This window comes from Canis lupus, chromosome 10 (assembly GCF_003254725.2).
Source record: "Canis lupus dingo isolate Sandy chromosome 10, ASM325472v2, whole genome shotgun sequence".
Classification (NCBI taxonomy): domain Eukaryota; kingdom Metazoa; phylum Chordata; class Mammalia; order Carnivora; family Canidae; genus Canis; species Canis lupus.
The window spans coordinates 22974321-22999363 of record NC_064252.1 but is presented as its reverse complement, the minus strand read 5'-3'; the positions used below and the strand labels follow the sequence as shown (position 1 = coordinate 22999363).

Sequence of the window (25043 nt, the reverse complement as noted above, 5' to 3'; positions counted from 1 at the left end):
CGGATGGAGCAGGAGAAGAGAAATGGAGCGTTAGAAACTCTCCCCTAGGCCCGCCTGTCCTAAGTCCTGTCCTACAGGGCGGCCCAGTATTCCCCCAGCAGTGGGGATGACGGTGCTCATGCAGAGTACCTCCCAGGGTGGTCGCCAGCATCAGAGTGCCGGGGAGGGTGAGCTGGGCAGCACTGGCCGGGGATGAGCCCAGCAAGGAAGGGCACCTGCTGGCTGGGAGGGGGGTGGAGAGTAATCTGCCCACCGGCCAAGGCCAAGGCCAAGGCAAGAGAGATGGGGGGCAGGGTGGAAGACGGGGTCCAGAGGAGGGTCAAGGACCAGCCCTGAGGAGCACTGAAGGAGGGTCCAGAACGAAGGGCACTGGAACAGCCAGAGGGTGGTGCCCTCGGAGGCTGCTCCGGGTCCCGGTGGCCCTCTGCTCTGGCCCAACCCGAGATTGCCCGGCGGCCCTCCCAGGGGCCCCGCGGTCAGTTGCTAGGTGGTGCGGGCTTGAGCAGTGAGCTCAGGGCCTGACACAAGGCGTGCCTGGCCCCCTTGGAGGCTTCTTGCTGTGGCGACTGGACAGGTGGGTCCTGCGGGGCGCCACGCCGCCCTCCCAGGAGTCTGCGTGCTGGCTGGAGGGACCGGGCTGAGGCGCAGCACTCCGCAAGCAGGCAGTCTTCTCTGCTGACCCAGAGTGCGGTCTCCAGCCCCAGGGCCCCTGCCACAGCCCTGCACACGCTGCCACCCCTGCCCACAGGGTGTGCCTTCATGTCCGTGCCCCCTGGCTCAAACGTGGGGCTTCTGAGCATGGCCCACGGAGCACACACTCCAGCCAACTATCCCAAGCCCCTAAACCCTGACGGAGCCCCAGACTTCTGAGCTTTCCTCACGCCGGGTCAACTCTCAGCGATTTACTCAGGTCCCCCTGCCCGGGGGGAGGGATGGACAGGCCTGCGTCAGTTGACCAGGTGATGGGGAGCTGGGTGGGGAGCACCTGCGCTTCGCACAAGCCTTTCCTGCACACCTGTGAAACAGCGCCCGAGTGACAGTGCTGAGCATGACCTGCACTTGCAGCCTCCAGGCTCCACTCCAGGGCCCCTTAGGTTAGGAAGTACGAGGCCCCACCTTGCCGGAGCCAGTGGTGCGGCGACAGGCCTCTCCGCAGGGCAAACTGGGGGCAGGCGGGCTCTGCACAAAGTCCTGCCTGCCCTGCCTCTCACCTTCCCTTGGCCACCCTCCTGCCCCTTCCCCTCATCATCCTGCCCCTTCCCCTCATTCTCCTGTCACCTTCCCCTTAGCCACCCTCCTGCCCCTTTCCTTCATCCTCCTGTCACCTTCCCCTCAGCCACCCTCCTGCCCCTTCCCCTCATCCTCCTGTCACCTTCCCCTCAGCCACCCTCCTGCCCCTTCCCCTCATCCTCCTGTCACCTTCCCTCATCCACCCTCCTGTCACATTCCCTTCCTTCATCTTCTTGTCACCTTCCCCTCATCCACCCTCCTGTCACCTTTCCCTCAGCCACCCTCTGTCTCCTTCCTCTGGGCTACCCTTCTGTCTCCTTCCCCTCAGCCACCCTCCTCCACCCCACTGCCCTCGTGTAAGTACCAGATCCTGATGGCTGCCCGGGCCACTTGCCAGAATATTGCTTTCTCTCCATGTCCACCCCTAGGTACTCCGTGACATCCCCGACCCCCAGGACTGATAGGGTGCCCTGGGTCTTGACCCTCTCACCTGTGCCCACTTCGGGTCTGGTTTCCGGGTCCGGGATGTAGTCTCCCCAGCAGGCGACAATGGCTGCTGGGGGCTGACTCTCCTGACCACCCAGACAGAGCTGAAATCTTCGACGTCAGAGGACGCCTGGCCAGAGGGGAGGCCAGGCCAGCCTGCGTGAGGGCCAGTGGCCAAGGGCAGCTGGATGACGCGTGGGGGAGAGAAGAGGGATGGGGGGGCACAGCTGGAGACCCAGGGTCTGGGCGAGGTGGGAAACAAAATAAAAGACAACCACGTAGGAGACGCATCAGGTATGGGGAGGGGCCCAGGTGGTGCCCCTTTCCCTGCATGGCACAAACATGACCTGGCACCAGCACAGACACTGGAGCCCACCCTTGCAGGCTCAGTCGGATGGCGCCAGTGGTGTTTGAGGGCCCTATCCCCTCCGGACTATTCCAGAACTCAGGCCCAGGAAGGCGGGCCCTCGTTCCTGTCCTGCACCTCTCTCGGGTTTCCGCCGGGCTCCACGGCCCACCTCGAGTTTTTTCAAGGTTGGCTGCTTCTGATCCATTACTTTCAACCCCGGCCTGGACCTGGACGGTCCCAGCGGCCTCTCATCCCTTCCCTCCCTCCGTGACCCCCACTGCCGCCCCCTCGAGCCCCTGTGCCTGCTGCCTACCCACTCACTCTCCACTGGTGGCTGGTCAGGGGCCACCTGCTCTCAGGGGCTTCCTCCCCCGCCCCACCCCCCAGGCTCCCAGCCCCCAGCCAGAACGAAGTTCCCTCGGGAGCCGAACAGGCCACAGGCCGAGCGCTGCCGCTCAGGGCCTACGCTGGCCACCGTGCACGCCGTGCTGCACCCAGGGTGCAGGCCTGGATCACAACCCTAGTTTCGGCTGGTGAGCACCGCAGGCAGGGACATCCCTCTCTTTAGAATCCCAATTTCATGCTTAACCAAAGAAGAGGTGAACCATGTGATCATTGGGGTTCCTTTAAACAGCCGGAGGCAGCCACAGGAGGTGGTCAGGATCTGAAGCCACACAGCCTGGGTGCCAGCTCACCACCGAGCCACATGACTCTGGGTACATCTGGTACCTTCCTTGAAAGGCTCGAGGGGTTAAATGAGGTTAATACTAGGGCGATCTTATGCTTTGGTTTGCCCAGGACATCCCCAGTTTATACCTGCTGCCCTGTCACCATTAACTGTGCCTCCTTCCACCCTCGAAGTACGTGGGTTAGACGTGGACTCATAGAGCCCCCCAGCAAAGAGGCAGAGTGCCTGCCATGTGCCTGGCAGAGGGTTCAGCTATCTGATTATTTAAAATTTTTTTTTTTTATTTAAAAAATTTTAAATTTATGACAGACACAGAGAGAGGCAGAGACACAGGCAGAGGGAGAAGCAGGCTCTACGCAGGGAGTAAAAGCCCGACGTGGGACTTGGTCCTGGATCTCCAGGATCATGCCCTGAGCCAAAGGCGGCGCTAAACTGCTAAGCCACTGGGGCTGTCCCAGCTATCCGATTATTATGGCAATGTGAATTCTTCTTCCCTTCCCTTCCCTTCCCCTCCCTTTTCCCTTCCCTTGCCTTCCCTTTTTCCTTTCCTTTCCTTCTTTTCTTTCTCTCTCTCTCTCTTTCTTTTTTAAGATTAATGTATTTATTTAACGAATCTCTATACCCAGTGTGGGGCACGAACTCATGACCCTGAAATCAAGAGGCACATGCTTCACATGTGACTGAGCCAGCAGGCACCCCTACAACGCAAGTTCCTGATTGCTGAGGCGGTTACATGGACCCCCATCTAGAAAGGCACAGAAGCACTTGCATGCACGGTATGGGTGTCCACTTCCCGGGGTTGATACTGTTCTTTAGTGACGTAAGACGGTGTTGAAGGGAGACTGGGTGAAGTGTTTATGGGGCCCCTCTCTACTATTTTTGCATTTTCGTCTGAATCCATGATTATTTCAAAATAAAAAGCTAAAACAAATCCTATTGTTTTGCCTCCAGTTACACTCAGGTATTTACCCTCACAAATTCACAGATAAAATGAGATTCTAATAGTATTTCATGTTGCATTCTAACAAAAATAATTAAACTTAATAGAGGCCGTCTCTGCATAACGCGATCATCCAGGGCAGCGCTGCAAACTCTGAAACGGGTGAGAAGGTTCTCCTAAGGCAAACAGCTGGAGCATAGCCCCAAGTCTCCTGCCTGTGTGTGTGCGTAGAACCCCCGCTGCGGTCCTCCCAGTGAGGCCTGCCGTGAGGCCACATACAGAATGGCTGGCAGCCGCCAGGACAAGAGAGAAGAGCTATTTTCAGCCCAGGCGACTGGTGTCTGGGGACACTGAGTAACTAACAGGCGCTAACAAGCATCCTCCCTGGGCCCGAGGGGAGTAGCTGTGTTGGCAACTCAGGTTCATGAAGGTCTCGGGAACTGCAGAGAAGAGAGGCCAGGCCCACTCAGGCTGTTCCCCTGGAGAGAAGACGGATGTGGGTGAGCCGTTTCAGGAAATTTCCACCACAAAATGTTTTGGAAGCTCTGGGCGCTCGATGAGGGCACACGTGGCAAAGGGCATGCTCACGTTTGGGGAACCTGCAGGTGGCACCATTTGCGGAGGTGTCTCTGCCATCCCTCAGGGCCTCCCCTGGGTCTCCCCCTACCCGGGCCAGCCAAGGGCTCCAAGCCTTGTCAGAACCCTCCATGTAGTCTGCCTGGGCTTTGGGGCCAGACCGTCAGAGTGATGGCTGGGCGACCTTGGCCAAGTTCCCTGACCTCACCGTGCCTCAGTTTCTTAATCTGGAAAATGGGGACACTATGTGCTTATGCTCGGTATCAACGTCTGGGACGCAGTAGGCACACAGTAAAGGCAGCTCCCACTATCATCGTCATTTTTAATGTAAAGGAAGCCAAGCTTTCCTCTTCCGGGTCCCACCTCTGATTTGTGCTGGAGCCAGTGTTTACCCTTGATGCCAAGTCTGGAGCTTTGTGAGAAAGTGTCACAGGGAATGGTGGGTGGGAGGGCACTGAGGTTTCCCAGCGGGGCACTGGAACAGGCTCAGAAGGGCATTAACTGGAATGCTAAGCACACTCGGGTAAACCTGGGAGTCCTGCTGGGAGCGTGCCAGCCTGGCGTTTGCTCTGCATGGGCCTGGCCCCCCGGGGACACAGATGCTCAGCTGCCCTGTGGCCTGCTGCAGTGCATCAAGCACAGGAAAGGGGGCAGCACAGCAGGGCTTCGGGGTGTGCTCAGCCCTGCAGCAGCCCGGTCTCTCGCAGGCGGCCTCCAGAGCCACTGGGTCCCTACTGCTGGGTTTCTGTCACCTGCTACCTGCCCAGACCACACCATTCACTGGCCCGAGGATGAAGAGGGCCTGGGCCCAGGGAGCACGGGGAGCTGAGCATCCTTCCCCTTTCTCCCCTTGTCCTGTCCTAAGGGCCCAACGTTGGCACCGGACCCAGGGATGGAGAGAACATGGTCCCCGCCCACATGGAGCTCCTGAGCTACAGGGACACAGGCACCAGGGAGAAAACTGCTTTCTGCAGCCAGCCGCAAGACGGGGTGGGAGATGGGCAGTGACCGGAGCACAGAGGAGGCAGGGCCTGACAGCTCTCCCTGCAGTCAGCGAGGCCAGGCTGTGCAGTTAGATGGGTGCTCCTGCTGAGGACAGTCAGTTGACAGTGGGATGGGGCACCCCAGGCCTGGGAAGCACCGTGAGTGACAGACATCTGGTTTTCTTCATGCCTTGGTTCCCGACTGCCTGGGCCCAGCAGGGGGGTGGCACACTGTCAAAGCTCTACAGCAGGACAGGGGGCTTGTCTGATCCCTGTGGCCCTTGGTGGGCCAAGTGGTGGGTGCTGGTGAGCTGGTGCTAGGTGAACAAGTGAAGCCTGTCAACCTGACGGGCCCCAGGCACTGACAGGTGCTACGCTGAGCGTGGATAAATCCAAGTGCAGCTGTTCAGCCCTGGGAGGGGAGTTTCTTGAAGATGAGGATTGACTCCCAGTCTCCCCACCCCCCCACCTCAGCTGAAGCTCGGCCAGTACGCAGCACATGCCAGCAGAGCCTTGCCCAGTTCTGAGTCTGCTTTTGGCTTACTGTGGGGCCCTGGGCAAGGTCCTGTCCTCTCTGGGCCTATTTCCTCATCTGTCATAAATAATAAGAACCCATGGGTACTGAATCATTTTTACAAGATCTCTTCAACTCTAGGGAGCAGGTACTCTTGACTATCCCCATTTTATAGACCCTGCAGGCCCAGAGGAATTAAGTGACTTGCTCAAGGTCACATGGATAATGAGTGTTGGAGCTGGGGTTCTGGCCTAAGCAGCTGGGCCCCAGAACCTGTGCTCTTAAGATGACATGTCTCCTTGGTGCCAAAGGGCCCTCTGGGGTGGGCTTGACATGTGCGGCCCCTCAGGTCCCTTCATAAGCCTGTGGCTGCTTTCAACTGTGGGGATAACGTGACATTTCTTTTCACTTTGGTGCCTACCACCACTGCCAGGGGTCAGACCATGAAGGTCTGGTGAGGCTTCAGAGTGCGGCCATGCAGGACGGCATCCTGCTTAGAAGGGCACAGACATCTTGAACCCACCACCATCAGCAACTGTGGCAGCACAGGACAGGCACCGGCAAAGGTGGCAACCCTTCACCAGGCTGATGGAAAAACCACTCTCATTACCACCTCCCCTGTTCAGACAAGAACATTAGACCCCTGGAACTCCAGATCCTTCTGTTCAGAGTGTTTTTTCTCAGCTCATTATTATACAGCTACTCCAACCCTTGCCTAGCATTTTTTAAAAAGATTTTTAAAATTTTTTTATTCATGAGAGACAGAGAGAGAGGCAGAGACACAGGCAGAGGGAGAAGCAGGCTCCCTGCAGGGAGCCTGACTTGGGACTCGATCCCATGAGTCCAGGGTGGGATCGAAGGCAGCGCTAAACCACTGAGCCATCCAGGCTGCCCTTACCTAGCATTTAGTCCTTTTTCTAGAGTGAAAGCTTCATGGAGGATCATGCCTGCTTTTGCTTACGCTGGGATTCTAGGGACCAGGGGGACACCTGGCACGTTTGTTCACATGCCAGGTGTCTGGTTGGTCCCAGGCATGGCACCTGGATTGGCTGGTTGTCCCCAGGCCTTTATCGCTTGCTGGGCCAGAGGTTGAGGGGGCCCAAATGTGAGCTGTGATGGTGCCAGAACCAGCCCCTGGAAGTGCCGAGGAGAAGGAGATGGGCCCCAGGTTCCGAAAGCTCTGTGTCCCCTCCTGCCCAGTGCTGGCACAGAGGAACTGCTATCCCCCAAATCAGGCCTGAGTTCTTTTTTAAAATTATTTTTTATTTTTTATTTTTTTAAAGATTTTATTTATTTATTCATGATTGTCACACACAGAGAGAGAGAGAGAGAGGCAGAGACATAGGCAGAGGGAGAAGCAGGCTCCATTCAGGGAGCCCGATGTGGGATTCGATCCCAGGTCTCCAGGATTGCGCCCTGGGCCAAAGGCAGGCGCTAAACTGCTGCACCACCCAGGGATCCCAAGCCTGAGTTCTAAAGACCGAAGAAGCTGCCTGTGAGTGGCCACCCCTAGGGCAGGCATTGCACTTGACTGCTTCAGAGCATTTCCCTAATGGATCCCTTACTGGCACGGGAGGGATCACTGCTCCCAATTTACAGAGGAGTCTCAGAGAGGCAGGAGTGGCTGCACAGAGGCCACGTGGCCAGTGGAGATGGAGATGGACTCCCAACCCCAGCCTGGCCAGATCCACATGCCTTGGGCCAGGGTTTGCACTGGCCCCTGGGAAGGGGGGCCACTCCGACAGGCTGAGTCCCATGGCCTGGCTTCTCGGCCAGGAGCCTAGGCTGACCCTGGCTGACCTTGCTCCTGCATCCAGGCCCCTCTAATAAGAACCAGCCCTCATGCGTTTCTCTCTGCTTAGGGGAGGCTCCGAGAAGCTAATAGGTATTAGGAAGAGTCGGGTGACACAAGGAGTCTCATATGCCAAATGTCTCTGGACTCATGGGTGGTCCCAGGAGCAACAGGGACCAGAGGACATGTAGGTGCAAAACAAGCCAGGTCTCTGCACCCCAGACACCCTCTGATTTTTAGCTCTAATGTTCATTATGATAGTTGACACAAAATTGTGGTGGACAATTGTCACGACTGATCGAGGCTCAGGAGGGAAGCAACTTGCGTCCACCCAAGGGCGTTAACAGTCAGCAGATGGACTGTGCACTTGGCCTGACCTTCAGATCTTCAATTTTCTGACCTTCAGACCTTCCACACAGCCTTTGGGAACCCTGGAAGTGTACCACTTGTCCCTGAGGAGAAGAGCTAAGAGCTGTCTGCTGCTTTTTTAGACTGACTCATTGTCCAGATTTAAAAATTGGGAGATTCACACAAAATCCTAGTAAGAGAAGGGACTTTGTTAACCTCTGTGCAGGTTGGTGCTGGCTAGCAAGGACTGGGGTTGAGACCCCAGTCTGTGTTCCAGCTAAACCTCAATTCCTGGCTGCAGGATCTGGCTATCCAGGGCCTTTGGGAGGGTGAGGCATGTGGGCTTAGGGCTCCACCACACAATAAATTTGACGTCCAGCCTCTGAAGTATCTGAGATGCCCCAAAGTCCTTCACTCTCCCCTCCAGCACACTTCCCAGGGCTGCGCATGAAATCCAAACTCCTGCCTACGCTCTACCAGCCTCCTGGCCCTGGGCCCTGCCAGATTCCCTGCATCTGAGCTCCTCTCCCCCTGGCTCACAGTGCTCCACTGCCCCACCCTTCATTCGGCTTTCCACCAGAGCCTGGTCCACCCCTACCTCAGGGCCTTTGCACACGTACTGCCTGGCATGCTCCCCCACCTGTTCCCATGGCTGGTCTTGTGGGCCATCTGGTTTCAGCTCACGTGTGGCTTGTGCCTATTTCTATTCCTCCACTTCTTTCCTTACCTGCCTCATCACATCACAGCTGAAGACCTGGGCTGGAGTCCTGACGCTGCCACTTCCCCATGGTGTGATGTCAGGTAAGGCTCCTAACTTGACTGCTTTGGCTTTCTCACCTGTCATGGGGTCATAATATCCCCGCCTCCCCAGGTCGCTGCGAGGGTCTGACTCAGCGTAAGCACATGACCCCACCACGGCCAGTGCTGCCCCCCACATTACCAGGTCCCCTCGACCCTACTCTTCTGGCTGGTGCTGAGGTTCGTTCTATGACATCCTTCGCCTAATGAATGCCTCCATGCCAAACCAGGCCCCGGTTACAAACAGGACACAGCTGTGGTCTTGCATCTTATATCATGCTGATTCTGCTTTCTGAATCAACCAGGGGCCTCACGACTTTCCCTGGAGCCCTGCTTGTGGGAAAGCTATTCTTCAAAGGAACAGAGGACGTACAACCTGGCTGGAAAAGAGGCTTAGGCCACCCTGGCCTTGGGAACTTTATAGCTTGCTCAGAGCAGTCACCCTGTAAAACCCCCTCCTTGATGAAAGCAGGACCCCCGTCTTACCGTCTTACCACCACCACTCACTCACTTCCCCATAAATCTGCTTCTTATAAAACTTGACTTGGGCGCCGGGTCCTCAACTTGGGCAGCCTGACCCCACGGCCCCATGGCTGCACAGCCGGAAGACCTCATGGGCCCGGGCTGCTGGGGAGGTCTGCACAATGCAGCTGCGGTGATGCCCAGGCAGCACAGAGCTTGGCCTTCACGTCCTTCTGGGGACACAGTAGTGTGGGGACTACCAGGCCTGTCTTGTCTCTGAGGAAACTGCCTACACCAGCACCAAGCACTGAAAGGCGTCCAATAAAGCAGTTCTGCTCCTCTACCTTGGCCTTGGTACTTTTACATGTTCTCCTCTTTTCTTTCTCAGGGATTGCTTTCCAATAAAAAGCATACCCAGTGCCCTCAAGCCTCGCCTCGCAGCCTCTGTAGCTCCAATGCATACAGGACACTTCAAACCAGGGTCTTGTCCCATCCTCCAAAGACCCTGCCGGGTCAGCACCCCATCTCCACCTCGAGAGGTTCAGAGTAGTAGGGCTTCCCCACAGGGAGCATCACAGCTGGAGTCCCACCCGTCAGGCTGCCCTGGAGCCCAGGGGTTTGTCTCCACCTTTCAGTGTGAGCCACTCCCTGGTCTCCTGCTGGTGCCACAGACCACAGGCCAGGCCCTTCCAGGGGCCCCTCTAGGTCCCTTCTGCACCTCCTCCTTGTGGGGGGCGGTCTGGATGGGGCGGCACTCAGACTGGGGCCACGTGGCTATCCTGGCCTCCTTCTCCATCTACTCTTTTTCTCATTCAACTTTCGCTTAAATAGGTCTCAAAATACTGTGACAGATTTCTGGCCGAGTTGCTTCCATTAAACAGTATTGATTTAAAAAACTAATAACATAAAACCGCCACTCTCCACTTTTAGCTCACTCTGCTGTAGCACACAGCCTGCCTCGGGGTTCCAGATCTTGTATTATCTTAAGCAAGATATACCTCTTAAGTCTTTGCAAATGCCATTCCCTCTACCTGGAAGCCCCTCTCTCCTTGGCATGTGGGACCTGCTGCCCTAGGCCCAAACTCTGACCACCCCTCCTCTGAAGCCAGGGACCTTCACCTGCTGGGCTATCGCCAGGCTACTCCAGCACTCCAGCTGGCTGGAGTCCTCCCTCTGTGCCGCCCCAGGCTGGCCCGTGGTCCCACCCAGCGTCCAGAGGGCCAGCAGCCTCCTGACCACGAGGGTCCTCTGCTGGCTGTGATCCGGTGACCCAGTGAATACCCCGGGCAGAGGCAGAGACTGAGAATTTGGCACTCAGCCCGGTCAGACCTCCAGTCCACCTCGGGAATGGGCCTGTGAAGGATGGGGCCCCACTCTTCCTGGCCACAGCCGGCCCTCAGCCCAGAAAGGAAAACAGCTTCTCTGGTCACATCTACCCATCTGTGGCCCCACCTTGCCCCCACATAAAAACAGCAGGAACACTGACAGGCCCGGTGTAGTGGGTGGTGGGCGGGAGCTGTGAGGAATTCCACGCAGAACCAACACCAGGAGCACAAACCAACCATTCAGGCCACCACCCAAATTCCCTGCCTGGACCCCGAGGCCCCCGGAATCAGATGTGGAGAAGGGTGTTTCCAGGGGCCGCCTGTCTCTGGGGTGGGGCGTGCCCGATCAGTGCAGGCAGTACTCACCATTGGAGCGGTGGATGCAGGTATGCTGGTTGTCGCTGAGGAAAAAGCCACTGTGGCACTGACACTCGTAGCTGCCCATGGCATTGACGCAGATCTGCTGGCAGCCACCATTGTTATCCTGACACTCGTCCACATCTGCAAGGGGAGAGAAGGGGACGAGAGAAATCACACCTGGTGCCAGAAGTGGGGTGCAATCAGCTGGTAGGGCATGGATGTGCTCAACTTCCCCAGGCTGCACAGAAGGCACTGCATGGAGCCATACTACAGGAGTACTCCATGTAGATAGTTATGATGGGTGTAATGTTAGCTGACCCTTAATACCCTGTGTGACCCGCATTACTCTAAGTACCTGACCTGTATTAACTCCTTTAATCCTCACAGGAACCCTATGAATCAGATCCAGGCATTATCCCATTTTGTAGATGAGGAAACTGAGGTCCAGAAGGGTGAAGTCACCTGTCTGAGGTTCCACCTGGTGGTCTGACTCCTAAACTGTGATCTCACTGTTACTGCTTGACTCTTCCCCTCTAGGAAGATTGTGCAACCTGCACTGTCTAACCCCAACACACAGAACCTCGCCAACCAAACTCTAATGTCCTCTCTTTCTTCAATCACACCTCAGATTTATAACCAGTCACACAAGACCTGGCGGCTAGGGAGAGGCTAGAGGACAAGGCAGCCTGCCTTCTGCCTCGCAAATTGATTTCAAAAGTCTAGAGAATGGGGAAGTTTTTAAAAGGCCCTAACCTCTGGCTGCCAAGACAGCTGCAGAAAGTCGCCAAGTGGTCTTTCCCACTCTCTAGGAGAGACCAACCTCAGGGCCAACACTCATTTTTGACCAGAGGCTGCTGGCACAAAGGGTGCTATGGGTTGAAAAGAGTCTTTATGGAGTTCTGGTCTTCAACAGAACAGCATGTTTCAATTACCAAAGTCATAACCCCCTACGCTGTCAGTTTGTTTAATTAAAGAAGGGCTTCTTAAACCTTAATGTGCCCTGTCGGTATTGTCATTTTAATAGGCAAATACATGAAACCACAAAGGCAAGGTGAGCTACTGGCTGCTTCCAGCCAATCCCCTGACCTCCAACACACACAGAGACACACACACACAGACACATACACACACTTTGACAATAAGCTTTTTATATCATTCTTTTCAACACAGCCATCTTTTAGTTACTAGAGTCAAAAGGATGTGAAAATGTAAAGAAGCAGGCAGACTGACCTGCACTGAACCAGGAGAGGACTCATCTCTGGAACTGTGTCACCCGGGTCCCACTGAGGCTTAGGGCCAACAGGCCACTTCACCACCCAAGAGACCACATACTGCCTCTGAGGCCAATGCTGAGGCAGGCCATTATTCTCCAGCAAGCTCAAATGTCAGCTGTGTGGCAGCCAGGAGGGAGGCAGAGCTCTGAACTCTAATAGCCACCAACCGTTAGAGCTAAAATGGGGAAGGTGGCTCTTGCTGAGAAGAGACAGAGTGGGGTCCCAGGGGAGCTGGGAAGGCCAGCGAGGGATTATTCCGAAAACCTTTCTCCACTCAACAAAGTCTTACTTAGTGATGGCTCCCTAAAGGCTCAGTGCTAGTGTCACCCTTGCCAGGGGCACCTTCACTCCACCCCAGCAGTGTAGGTATCTGGGGGTCTGTCCCCTGCCTGCACTAGACCATGAGCAGCTCTAAGCCAGGCACCAAGTCCTGCTCACCCTACCAATTACAACGCAAAGCTGACATTCCTCGAGTGTTCATTATGTGTCAGGCATGGGGCGCACAAATACCAACTCACTCCATCCTTGTAGCAACCCTGAGTGACAGGTTGTGTTACGCCTTCATTTTACCAAGGGTACCAAGACACAGACAACCAAAGTAACTTGAGCAGAGTCACATAGCTGCTCAGAGCAAAGGCAGGACTTAAACCTACTGTCCACCTCCTGAGCACATGCCTTTGCACCAGCACTAAGCTGGCCAAGCCAGCCAGCACATTCAGACTAATGCTAGGAAGAACCAGCTCCTCTTAACATGAGCTTGAGCTGCGTGTCACCTGGAATGTGTCTGTGAACCCCAGATGTAACAAACACAAGGTCAGAGAAAGGCTGCCATGGGTAACACAGGGAATGTCCCAGAACACCTGAGGTCAGTCCCATCTCTATCCCAGTAACACCCCATAGAAGCACTTGTGCTGGCACACATGTAACAGTGAGATCCCCTCCTGGGACTCAGTTCAGGCCCCCTCAAATCACAGTCTTTGCTGTTCTTGCCATGGCTCTCAGATTCTTTGCTCTGGACCCAGCTTCCCCCCAGCTCTAGTAAAGGTTCAGTTGGTAAAACAAAGCAGATAGAGGTCCTTGAATGCTGAATTCATGGTGAAAACTCTGCTTCCACCCCACCGTGAATGAGCTCCCTGGTGCCACCCGTCTGGCCTGGCCCATCTCCTCCCTCCACTGAGAGCCAGGAACCAGAGGGCCATTGACGCTGCACGTCGACAGAACTTCAATGCGCTGGCAGAGTGGCTGGGCCTTGGGACAGCGCTGTTTACACTAGCAGGGAACAATGACTCTCAAACACTGATGAATAATTTGAAACAAATGCAAGGCCGTGTAAACATTTCTTTTCCCCACTCCCAAATGACAAAGCCTCAAGATTAAGCAGGAGGGAAGAGGAGGCCGCCCCTTCTGCACCCTTTTCCCACTGCGGTCCAAACACAGGCTTCCCTCAAGCTGGGCAGGAAACCACAGTCTCAGAAGCTCTTTGGGTAGCATGTGGCCATTAGCAACTTCTCTAGGGGCTAGATCAAGGGCCTGAGGCCCACTTCGTACCCACCCCACCCTGTGGCTCAGCCCTCCAAATGGCACTCATGGTGAAGTCTGGAGAGTGACCCACTGGAGGAGCTGTGTCCATGAGATGGCCACCCACTGGCCTAGGGCAGACTGGGTTCACCTGGACACAGCACTATGGGAAATACTTAGCACCCTAGCCCTCCTGAGGGGGGCAGCCCAGCACACATTGGTCCTCGGCCCCCGCAGGACTTAGAAGACTCTGCTATGAGAGGTAGCGCATGGCAAGGAGGGGGCCTACACCTGGGAGTCAGGCAACCTGACTTCTGGCTCTGCTGTGGCCTGTGGCCTGTGGCAGGCGCTCAGGCAGTGTCTGCAGGAGGAACCGCAGACTGTGCCCTCCAGGAACCCTCCTGGAGCGCTGGAGGCACACGCGGCCCTCTTCCTTCTCTTCTGTACACTGACAGGCCCCTGTGTGGGAGTCCTGTCTCCCCACGCCCCCACGAGAGATTGGCATCAGGGTCGGCTGGGCAGGGCCAGCAGCCTTCCGTAAGTGGCAGCCTGTACAGAAATGACAGTACTACTCACTGCCAGCCAAGGTGCTCAGCGTCTGTCTTCACAGATCTGCACGAGAGCTCCACACTGAGGGCATGGTTCTCAGATGAGAGAACGGAGGCCCAGAGAGGGGAAGAGATATGCCTAATGCTTTAAAACAGGAAAAGAGTGATTCAAAGCCTGATGAGTCTGGATCCAAAGGCTTTTTCCTGCTCTTCTGTGATCTGGCTTCTCTCAACAAAGACGCTTCAAGCCCAGTCATGGTGATGAGAGTAGGTTCCCTGGCTATTTCTGCTTAACACACCACCCCTGACCTTACATGCTCGTGTCTCCAAAACACCCCCTCTCTGAAGTCTTCCTGGTCCCAGAGGAATTTGCTCACCCTCTATGCCCAGGCTTGCTCTGCCCTGGACCTCAGGCTTGATCATCCTGTCTGCTCTGGGCTGAGGCGAGAGCAGAGTATCCTTTATATGCCTGCACCTAGCTGATGGGCAGACTGGGTAGGTGCTCAAGTGTTGGCAGGATAAGCTGAATGGCACATATGTGCTTGTAACTGCTAGGGATGGGGTGCTTACTACCTACAATGCCAGTCCCTTGGAGCAGAGAGCTGTCCTGGTTCCTTCCAGTCACACAGAAGGGGCACATTCAAGTCCACAGCCTGCCACCTCTCCAGTAGCTGCATTTACCTCTGCTGTCCTCTGAACACACCCTCTTATCCACACTTGCCTTCATATGCACACGTGCACCTCCCCCTCCCTCCAGACAGAAGTCCTTGCCTTTGAAATTCACCCAAAATGTTTTTGTTCATTCATTCCCTCTAAAGGCACCGAGCACCTACTATGTGCCACACCTCCCAGGAGCTGCAGAGGGCACCAAAGTGAACACCTCTGGGTAAGTCCCTGTTCACTAAGCCACTGCTGTACCTGCTCTGAGTGCAGAGAACACTGGAGAGCTGGGCCGAGGAAGGCAGAGGGATTTGTGACGTGAGGCGGAAGAGGAAGAGGTGTTGTAGAGACAAAGTCTTGGGGAAGGGGCATGGCAGGGCACAGATGAGGGATAGCCTGTGACCCCTTGGGTGGAAGAGGAGTTCCAGAAGCTTGGCGGCCTTCACATGCCCTGCTGAGGAGACCCCAAGGGCTCTCACAAACCCTGGCTCTGTCTGGGTCCCCTTGGCTCCCGTTCCCATCAGCACTGCAGGCAGAAGGGACAGTCCTTGGGGAAGAAGCCACAGCATCATCAACCACCACGGCCTCTGGCAAAGGCTGAGCCCATGTGCAGGGAGGACCCTGAGCAAGCCTGTTTCCAATTGTGCTTCATGATCCCTCAGTGGGCTCGAGGTAGGATACGGGGGTCTCTGAATCCTGCTGGCAGCTCATGGTCCTTCATCTTCTTTTCTGGTCATAGCTGAAAGTTCCCAGAAGACACGGAAGCTCCTGGGCACAGGAACGTAGCTACAGAGCAGACAGGAGTTTCTGTGGGTGTGAGGGCAGGCTCTAGGCTCAGGTGGGAAACCCTCTTAACTGGCAAAAGAAGAACTGATGCATGTATCGTGGCAGCCAGCCCCCCAGTCCCAGCTCTGTGAGGGAGCTGTGTGGCCCTCTATCAAGGCACCCTGGTTCAGCCAGGTCATTCTCTGGAAGGCCCCAGCCTGCAGCGGCGCCCCCCCACCAGAGAAGGTGCTCCCCTCTTTAACACACAAACACATCTTTGTGCTATGAGGACTAGGAGAGCCCCTAACTCTTTTAGGCTGGAGTGGGGGCAGCAGGCAAGGGTGTGGGGAGGGCAGCAGAGGCTGAATGGCAGCTGGTCATGGCCTCAGGGGGCCGCTGGCTGGTGGGGCTGTGGGACACCCTCAGGAACAAATCATCCGAGTGCAGTCGGGGATAAAACCCACGTGGCCCCCTGCTCTGCACAGGCTGCTCCCCAGCCTGAGGCCAACAGCTCAGGGAGGACAAGGTTGGAGGGAGACTAAGGTGCCAGAGGGGCCTCACTCCAGCCCTGCCCTTCCTCCACCTGCCAGCCACTCTGCCTGAGAAGCTCCCTCCTGTCTCCCACACCCACGCAGTCACCAAGGCTGTCGACTTCCTTACCACCTTGCCCATTTGTTTGCCTCCGCCACCACAGCACAGCCTTGGCCTGGTCTCAATTCCCGCCCAAAGGCACAGTCTACATGCTCCTCCCTGACCTCCGGGCCCCCAGCCACCCCTTCCAATCCCAGCGGCCGTGGTGACCACTCCAGTGGAAAGAGGAATGGCACCCTGGCACCAAAGACCAGCTCTAAACAGGATCTCTGGCGTCAGGTGCCCCCACCTTACACTATAGCACCTGACAGGAGGTCTGGATGCTGGGGTTGGAGGGGTGGGGACGGCCATCCGCCGGGACCCCCGCCCATCTCTGCTCAGCGTGCCCACCGCTCACGGGCACAGGCTACCCCCACCCTCCCTGCCAGCCCTCCAGACCGTTGTCTGGGATGGGCCCATGCACTGTGATGGACACAGTTGTTTTCCAGCAAGGTTTCCAGAGCTGACACCGACGGGCCGTAGGTCGATTTGGTCCCAGAAGGCTGCTGCAGGCAGGCCTGTGGTTTGCCCACAGGGTTTGCTTTTTGGCCCAAGGTGCTAGTGTTTATTTTTATTAATAGCTGGCTGTTTATCCTGCTTTGGACCAAGAATCCAGGTTTGCAGTTATTTATAATAACTAAAAATTACTTCTGGATCCAGCTTTGCTTGCTTTGTTTCCCACGGACATTTCACGATTTGAAACAGAGACTCTGTGTTCTGCCTGTGGGCCCCACCCAGGTTTTCCTGGCTGCCAAGAGCCTACTATGTGTCAGACCCTGTGCCCACCCTGGCATCGGCATCGCAGATCATGCTAAGGGCCCGACAACAGAGGCAGAGGCCCCGCCCATCTCAGAAACCAAACTTGACCTCCGACCCTGACAGCTCCCTGCTGGTCCCTGAGGGCTGAGGCCCCAGCCCTCCCCTGGCCCCTTTCAGAAGGGAGGCTTAGGCAGAAAAGCCTCTTGGCTATCGAGCGGCTCTTGCAAAATTGCATTTGATGAGTTAAGTGTAAATAAATGAGAACCAGATGGATTAGATTTCGGGTAAAATACACATGGGTCTTAGAGCTTTGGGGCCTGGGTTCCTCCAGACCCAGGACACTCCCTGAGCCATCAGAGGTGCTGGCATAGGCTGGGGGACGTCTCCTGGGACCTGTCTGCTTCCTGGTCTGGGCATCAGCTGGGGCCTTCTCTGGGGCGCCTGACTCTCCAGCTGGTCAGCTGTATGCAGCCCTGCTCTGACACCGAGCCCCTCAGGCTGGGCCTGCGTCCAAGCTTAGGACTGGGAAATCAGGCATGTGAGTGGGGGGCTCGGCTTTCCAGACCTTCAAGCCCACTGCTCACACCCAGACCGGAGGAGCCAGCCCACGACAGCTCCACCGACGCTGCTGGCCTTGAAGGTCTGCTCAACTCATCCCTCACCTGGGCCCCACCTTCAATCCCAGCTGCTGCCTCGTGGTCCTCCACGGCTGGGGGAGCAGCACCGACCGTGTCTAAGGACCTGGAGATACTGCTGCTTGGCTCTTGCTGCTGGCCACTCCTGCTGACGACAGTTTCCATGAGGTCTCCCGGTGACAGCTACCCCTCCAGGCCTTGCCCTGCCAAGTCACACCAGCTGGGGTACAAGATTCGTGCATGACTTGCTGTGTGACCTTGGGCAGGTCACTTAACCATTTTGGATCTTGGCCTCCTTCTTTACAAAATAGGGATAACAAGTACCTTAAGTTGTTTTGGGAATTAAATAACGCAGTAAAGCCCTCAGCATAGTGCCTGGCACACACAGACCACCAACAGAGGTCACCAACCGTTGAGCAAAGCCACTCCAAGAGTTTCAGAGAATCACAGGTGTGAACTTGCCCCAGGGATGGTAAAGTCTCTTCCAAATTGGAAAAGAGACAACAAGCTGCATCCTAACGGAGCCCTCAGCTTGGCCTCAGCCTTCCAGTCTCCAAGCAGAGCAGCTTCAGCTTCTGGAACTGCTCGCTCCTGACATAGGTTCTGGCTAGCTCACCACCCTATGACTCTTCTCTGGAGGACCCCAGCCCATCGGGCACTTCATGAGGGCCCAGAACTGGACACAGAGCCGTGTGTGTGGCCTCCTGGGGGTGTGGGACAGCCCCACTCCCTGCACATGCTACCTCTTTTATTCTACACTTATGTTTAAAGGATTTTTTAAAAAAGATTTCTTTATTTATTTTACAGAGAAGAGCGGAGGGAAAGAAAGAATCTCAAGCAGACTCCTTGTTGAGTGTGGAGCCCGATGTGGGGTTCAATCTCATGACCCTGAGATCATGACCCGAGTCAAAACCAAGAGTCGGATGCGTAACCGGCTGAGCCACCCAGGCGCCTCTCCACTTATTCTTACTGAGATACGACTCATAGCCCATAAAATTCACCATCTTACAGGGTACATGTGTGGTTTCTAGTATGTTCACAAAGTGGTACGAACATCACCATGATCTAATTCCAGAACATTTCCATCACCCCAGAAAGAAACCCCATGCCTATAAACTGTCAATCCTAATTCTCCCCTCTGCCCGCTTCTGGCAACTACTGATCTACTTTCTGTGTCTATGGATGGGCCTGTTCTGGACATTTCCTATCAGTGGAGCCATACAGCATGTGTCCTCTGCATCTGGTTTCTCTCACATACCACGACATCCTCAAGGTTCATCCATGGTGGAGCACCTATCATCCATGTTTATGCCTGAATAATATCCTCCTGTATAGAGAGACCGCATTTTGTTTACCCATGCACGAGGCTGGTTTCCACTCTTTAGCTGCTGAGATAAATGCTGCTGTGAATGTCATGTTCAGGTTTAAATCCTCTTGGGCACATACCCAGGAGCACCATCATTGGGTCACATGATAGTTCCATGTTTAACTTTTGGATGGGCTGTCAAACTGTTTTCCACAGTGGCTGCATCATTTCCTGTTCCCATCAGGGAACAAACACGAGGGCTCCAGAGTCTCCACACCCTTGCCAACACTTCTTGTTTCCCAGTTTTTATTTTTTTTATTTTTTATTTTTTTTATTTTTTTTTCAATTTTTATTTATTTATGACAGTCACAGAGAGAGAGAGAGAGAGAGAGGCAGAGACACAGGCAGAGGGAGAAGCAGGCTCCATGCACCGGGAGCCCGACGTGGGATTCGATCCCGGGTCTCCAGGATCGCGCCCTGGGCCAAAGGCAGGCGCCAAACCGCTGCGCCACCCAGGGATCCCGTTTCCCAGTTTTTAAATTATAGCCATCCTGTGGGTGTGAGGTGGTACTGCATGATGGTTTTGGTTCGCATTCCCCTGACTAATGGCATTGAGCATCTTTCCATGTGCTTTTTGTCCATTGTACGTCCTTTTTGGAGCAGTGTGTATTCAGATCCTTTGCCCCCTTTTACACTGGGCCACCTGTCTCTCTGCTGTTGAGTTCTGAGAGTCCTTCATGCATCCAGATATAAGACCTTCACCAGATACATGGTTGGCAAAGACTTTTGTATTCTGTGCAGCCTACCTCCTTTAAAGCAGCCTCGGGAAGCACTGTGCCCTGATAGCTGTGTACCTGCGGGTTCTATTCCTGGGAGATGGCACCATGTCCCATGGCTTTACCTGCCACCCACCTGCCAACGCTGCCAAAACTTGTAGGCCTGCCTGCTCCACCACCCTCAGGCTCAGACATCAGTGGCTGACCGCAAGCCTATACTTAGATGTCCAAAGGCATGACAAAGCTAACACAGCCCTTGCTGAACTCCTAATTCTAATCACCCTTGAGAAGAGAACAGAACCAAGCAAAGCCTGGCCCCGCCCTCAGCCTTCTCTTGGTCAGTGGCAGCACAGTTCACAGCAGCTTTAGCAGTGATAGCTGGTATCAGCTGGGGTTCCTGTCTTCCCCACTCCCCAGATTGAATCCCTTAGCAGGTGCAGCGCCGTCAGCCCTGCCTGCAAATGCATCTCCTTGCCCCCACCCCTCAGGGGCTGGGTCCAACTCCTCTCCTCCCTGGCCTGGATTGCTGTGGTGGCATCCCCATGGGCCTCCCTCCTTCCACCCTGCTCCCGCCACCCCCACAACCATCTCTGAGACAGCCAGCTGCGCTGTTCCCCTGCCCAAAAGGCTCCAAAGGATTCCTCATTGGCTTCAGATAAAACGCAAACTGCCTTCCTTGGCCAACGAGGCCCAAGGGAACTGCTCTGTCCACACCTCCCACCAGCCTCCTCCCTGCTCAGCCAACTGCAGTGTACAGCGTCCCTGCTGCCCCTTAACCCCAGCTGTCCTGTTCCTGTTGGGAGGCCTTTGCACTTGCTGCTCCTCTGCCCAGAATGTTCTTCCTTGATCTTGGCCTGGCTGGTTCCTCCCTTACTCAGATCTCAGTGCTCATGTCACCTCCCTGAGCAGTGACCTGAAGTAGCAAGGTTGCTCTATCATTGCCCTGCCACATACCCAGCACTTCCATCCCCATCTCCCTGCTGTTTTCTCCGCTTGTTTCTCTGTCTCTCCAGAGAATCCAAAGTCCTTGAGAAGGAGGACCACGGCTGTCTTGAATGCTGCTGTGTATCTTAGTGTTTGAAATAGTGCATGAGGCACATAATCCATGTTTGTGGGCTGAGTAACTGATAGACAACTACAAAATGTGGTTGGGGATGGCAGCTCTGGCCTGGAGGCCTTGGCTCTAGGCCTGTCCCACAAGAGATGTCCTGTGTAGCCCTGAAGGGGCTGCCAGTGAGGCCCAGCACCAGGGTCCAGTCAAGGAAGGCAGCTCTGGGTGAGTGAGGAAAGTGAGTGCTGGCTTGTGGGCCCGGGAGGGCAGAGGCCATGGGCCCGTCAGGAGGGCGAATGAGGGTTGGTCAGAGAAGAGCTGTGTTCATTCATTCGCCTGCTTCAGCCCTGCCTGGGAGTGAGCCCCAGCGTAGGGGTGAGATCAACGTGGAGGAGGAGTGGATGTTCCTCAAATACTGGCAGCCTGTGAGCTTTGGTGCTCAATGAATGTGTGAAGCCACGCAGGACTCTTGGCAAGTCAGCCCAGCCCGAAGTGTCCTCCTGCTTTGTCAGGCTGTCACTGGTATGAGGACAAACATCTTCAGCTAAAGAAAAGCTGCTCTGAGTGAGCAGTGCTTTAGGAAATGGGTGGAGACAGTAGGAGTGAGGGGTTTGGAGGCAGTGGGATGCCCCCCTGAGTGATACTTCATTGACCTCCATCTAGGTCACTTCTGGCAAGACCAGCTTTTCCTTTAATCTCAAGCATGGTCAGGAGAAGAGGCTGAGGGAGATGAATAGGAGCCACGTTCCTCGGGCTCCTGCTCTGTGCCAGGCACGCTCATTCCAGTATCTCACTGAGCCGCAGCCCGAGGCAGTGGTGCTACAAAGTGGAGCTCTGAGGGGTGAGCGGCCTGCCCATGTCACAACACACTGGTGACACAGCCAGGGTGGGAACTGGGAAATTTCATCCTTCCACCCTCGGGCCTCTGACAGCACAGCTGGGAACATGATCCTGGTTGGACATCTGTGGGAGGCACCGGAATTTTTAAAAATTTCTTTTGCTGGGGATAAGAAGAGAGGACTGGGAAGAGGGAAGGGGAGGAAAACCAAACAAACAAATCATGGAACCAAAGTGAGAAGCTCTGAGAAAAGAAAGGGAGGAATGCTCTGACAGGATTCTTCATGAACATCCTCAGAAATAAAACAGGCCCCGCTGGACGTGGCTGCCTCCGTGGGTCTGTGCGTGGGGCGGGTGGAATGAGAGGGGAGACATGCCACCAAACCGAGCATGGCCTAGGAGCCCCACACGCCACCTGGCCAATGCAGCCCTTCCTGTTGGACTCTGGCCAGGTCACATGGCTTACTCCCAGCATATGGGCTCCCAGCATACGTTTCCCGGTCTCAGCACTGCCTGGAATTCTGGACTGATTCTTCCCAATTAAACTCTATACTTTCTTCCACCTTCCAAAACTGTTGAGTATAAAAGCGAGGCCTCTTCCTCCTTGCCATCAGTGGCCCCCACGTGTGTCAACGTCACTCCGAGTTCTCTGTGCATGTGGGGCCCCCAGCAGGGCCCAGGCCCCCTGGCCTCCTCCCCCGGCTCCTTAACCGGGTTTGATGAGAGCTGGCCCCTGGGTGGGCCATGCACCACAATAGGATGAGAAGTGGTTTTGTGCCAACAGAGTTGATGCACTTCAGAAAGCGGCAGAGGGGCTGTAAGAGGGCAGACGTGGAGGGGTGAGTGTGGGTACCAGGGAGCTCTGAGGAAAAGAGGGCACGGGGGGTGGCTGAAGTACTGGGAAGGCCATGAAGCTTTCCTGTGGCCAACCCCACGCTTTCCACACCACTCATGGCCATTGCCTTTCTATGGGATCTCTCCCCTCAAGAACCTATCACAGGCATCTATTTTCTTTTTTCACGTGCCAATTTTCTCCTGGTGTAAACGGGTCACTCCACAGGTGACCTTTGCACCCTTTGCCAAAAGCTGAGTTAGGGGTTTTCCAGGACTCAGTGCTGGTGCGCTTCTCACCTGCTTCTGGTCCAGATGACAGGGTACCCCCATCCCAACCCTCGGCACACTCATCTCTCTTCTGCCCACTAATAAACGTCCCCCTGAGGGACATGGGGCACCAAGGCCCTTCCCACAGTAGGGATTATGGTCTTCAGGTAGGTTCCGGGAAGGACGACCCAGCTTTTCACTCTCACCACTCCCCCTGCTAGATCCCCTCTCTCTGCTGGTTCTGCCAGCCTGGAGTGGGGCTGCACCAGCCGCTGCCTCTCCTGAAGCCTCCTTCCTCTGGCCCACGCCTTCCCCCAGAGCAGAGCCTGCGCTCAGCCACATGCATCCGTCTACTCACTCACACAGGACAGCGGACATGAGGTCAAGGTTGCCCTCAGGGACCTGCCTGGCCAGCAGGGGACAGGAGAGGAGACATCTCTGCAGACTGACCACTGACTGGGGTCGGAAGGCTGTAGGACGAAGAGAGTGTGAGGGGTGAGAAGGCTCGAGAGGCCTCTCCCTCAGCCGTGTGAGGACAATGCAGGGAAAGGCATGTCTGGTAGCGGGATAAAGGTGTGTGTGCACGTGTGCATGCATGCAGTGAGGCTGGAGCAGCTGGGGGGTGCCCAGTGGCTGTGGAAGGGGGGCTGGGGGCCAGGCTGGAGTCCAGGCTGGCCCAACATGCAGCTAACGGTGACCCTGCACACTTGCCTCTGTAGCGATGAAGCTCCAAGTCTCAGGCCTCAAGGGCACTGAGCAGACACCACCTGTTTATACGTTCCCGGCTTCTCTGCTACCTGGCCAAGACTCTCCCACCTTTAGGCTTTGCACATGCTGCTCCCTCCTTCCCTCGCCCCACTGCCACCCCGACCTGGTGACCACGCCACCACCCCCGGCAGGATGAGCTGCCCCCCGTCCCCCATGCTGTGCTGGATATGGAAATAGGACTTTTAACTCTGCGTAGTGAGCACTGGGACTCTGGTTGGTCCAAATGCAGGGTGGGAGCCAAGTCCCCTGGAAGGGCCCGGGAAGATGTGCAGGACGAACTGGGGTGCTTAGGGCAGGCAAGAGAGATAGCCAGCCCTCCAAGCTGAGGAAAGCAGGGGCGTGAGGTGCCCCAAGAGAGGCTTAATATACATGTGGAGCAAAGGCCAGGCTGGCATGACAGGGAGAGCCCAGATCGTGAGGGGCTGGCTGCCAGGCTGAGAAGGCGACTTGCCAATGGCAATAGAGGCCCCAGGAAATCCCACTCAGGGGGACCTCCATGAGAGTTTGTCCCAAATGACTGCACTGGTTTCTGACCCCTTGGTGGCCAGTGGGTGAGCTGGGGGAGGGCAAGTCAGCTTGTGGGATCATCCCCCCCCCCCTTAAGGCAGCCTGTGAGGTTACTAAAGCCCCCAGACCAAGCAGCTGGGTGGCTGCCAAGGCTACCCTCTTCCCACAGACAGGCGTTCCAGCTGGGCACAAGGCGTCTCTGCCAGCCAGTCTATTTCCAGCTGCATGCGGTTGGGGTGAGATGGGTGACAGGGAGGGGTGGCGGAGCGGGTGCTACGTGGGGCTGGCTGATGGCCACTATAAACAGCCAGGGCCAGGCCTGTTGGTGCTAGGGGAGTTGGGTCACTGCAACATCTGTCCAGATGCAGCCAGGCCCAACAAACATCCGGGGTGACCCTGAACACCATCAATGGCCTGGGCTGCTCCAAAATAAGTAAGCTAGTTGGCAGAGGAAGCACTGAACTAGAGACTAGAGATTCTGGGACCCTCGTATTTGTTAATTAATGCCCCCTTTTAGGCACATGGCTCATCTCTGGTTTGGGATATATATTTTGGTGGTAGGGTATTTTTAAAGTCTTCACAGGACACTTACTTTTTATTTATTTCTCAGAGTTCTGACCGAGCTCCTGGCACAGAGACTGCAAATAAGATGAAGGGAAGTGTCTGCTTGCCTGTCCCATCCTCTGCAGCAGGGTGTTTTTCTTTGCTGTTTATGGACTTGGCATGCTTTGCCCTGGGACAGGGCAAGACTTCTTCAAGCCACCAAATCAAGACAATCAACAGTGGGGCTGGCACAGGGGGAGCGAAAATGCAGCCCAGCCCTACCAACGGGAAGGGCAGCCTTGTCGGTGATGCAGACCCTGCCCTGAACATCCAACCAGAGGGAATTCAGGAAAGTAGAAGGCTGCACTGCTCCTGATGCTGACCGGGCACCCGGTGCTCTCACAAAGGCCACCTCACAGTATTTCTGTAGCCCTCTCCCTAGAGTGAGAGCAGACAGCTGGCCCCAAAATGCTAAGAAGGGAGGCAGGAGCCAAGGCTCCATGTGTTGATTTCC

General features: G+C 55.7%; 1 protein-coding gene across 5 annotated transcripts in view; it reads right to left on the bottom strand.

The window, feature by feature from the left end:
• The window catches only part of SCUBE1 (signal peptide, CUB domain and EGF like domain containing 1), a 140021-nt gene that overhangs the window by 78946 nt on the left and 36032 nt on the right, over window positions 1–25043 (bottom strand). For all 5 annotated transcript variants that reach the window (XM_025457276.3, XM_025457285.3, XM_049115752.1 and 2 more), the window contains one exon: window positions 10858–10992. In XM_025457276.3, coding sequence (XP_025313061.1) covers window positions 10858–10992 — 135 coding nt within the window. The remainder of the gene's footprint in view (window positions 1–10857; window positions 10993–25043) is intronic.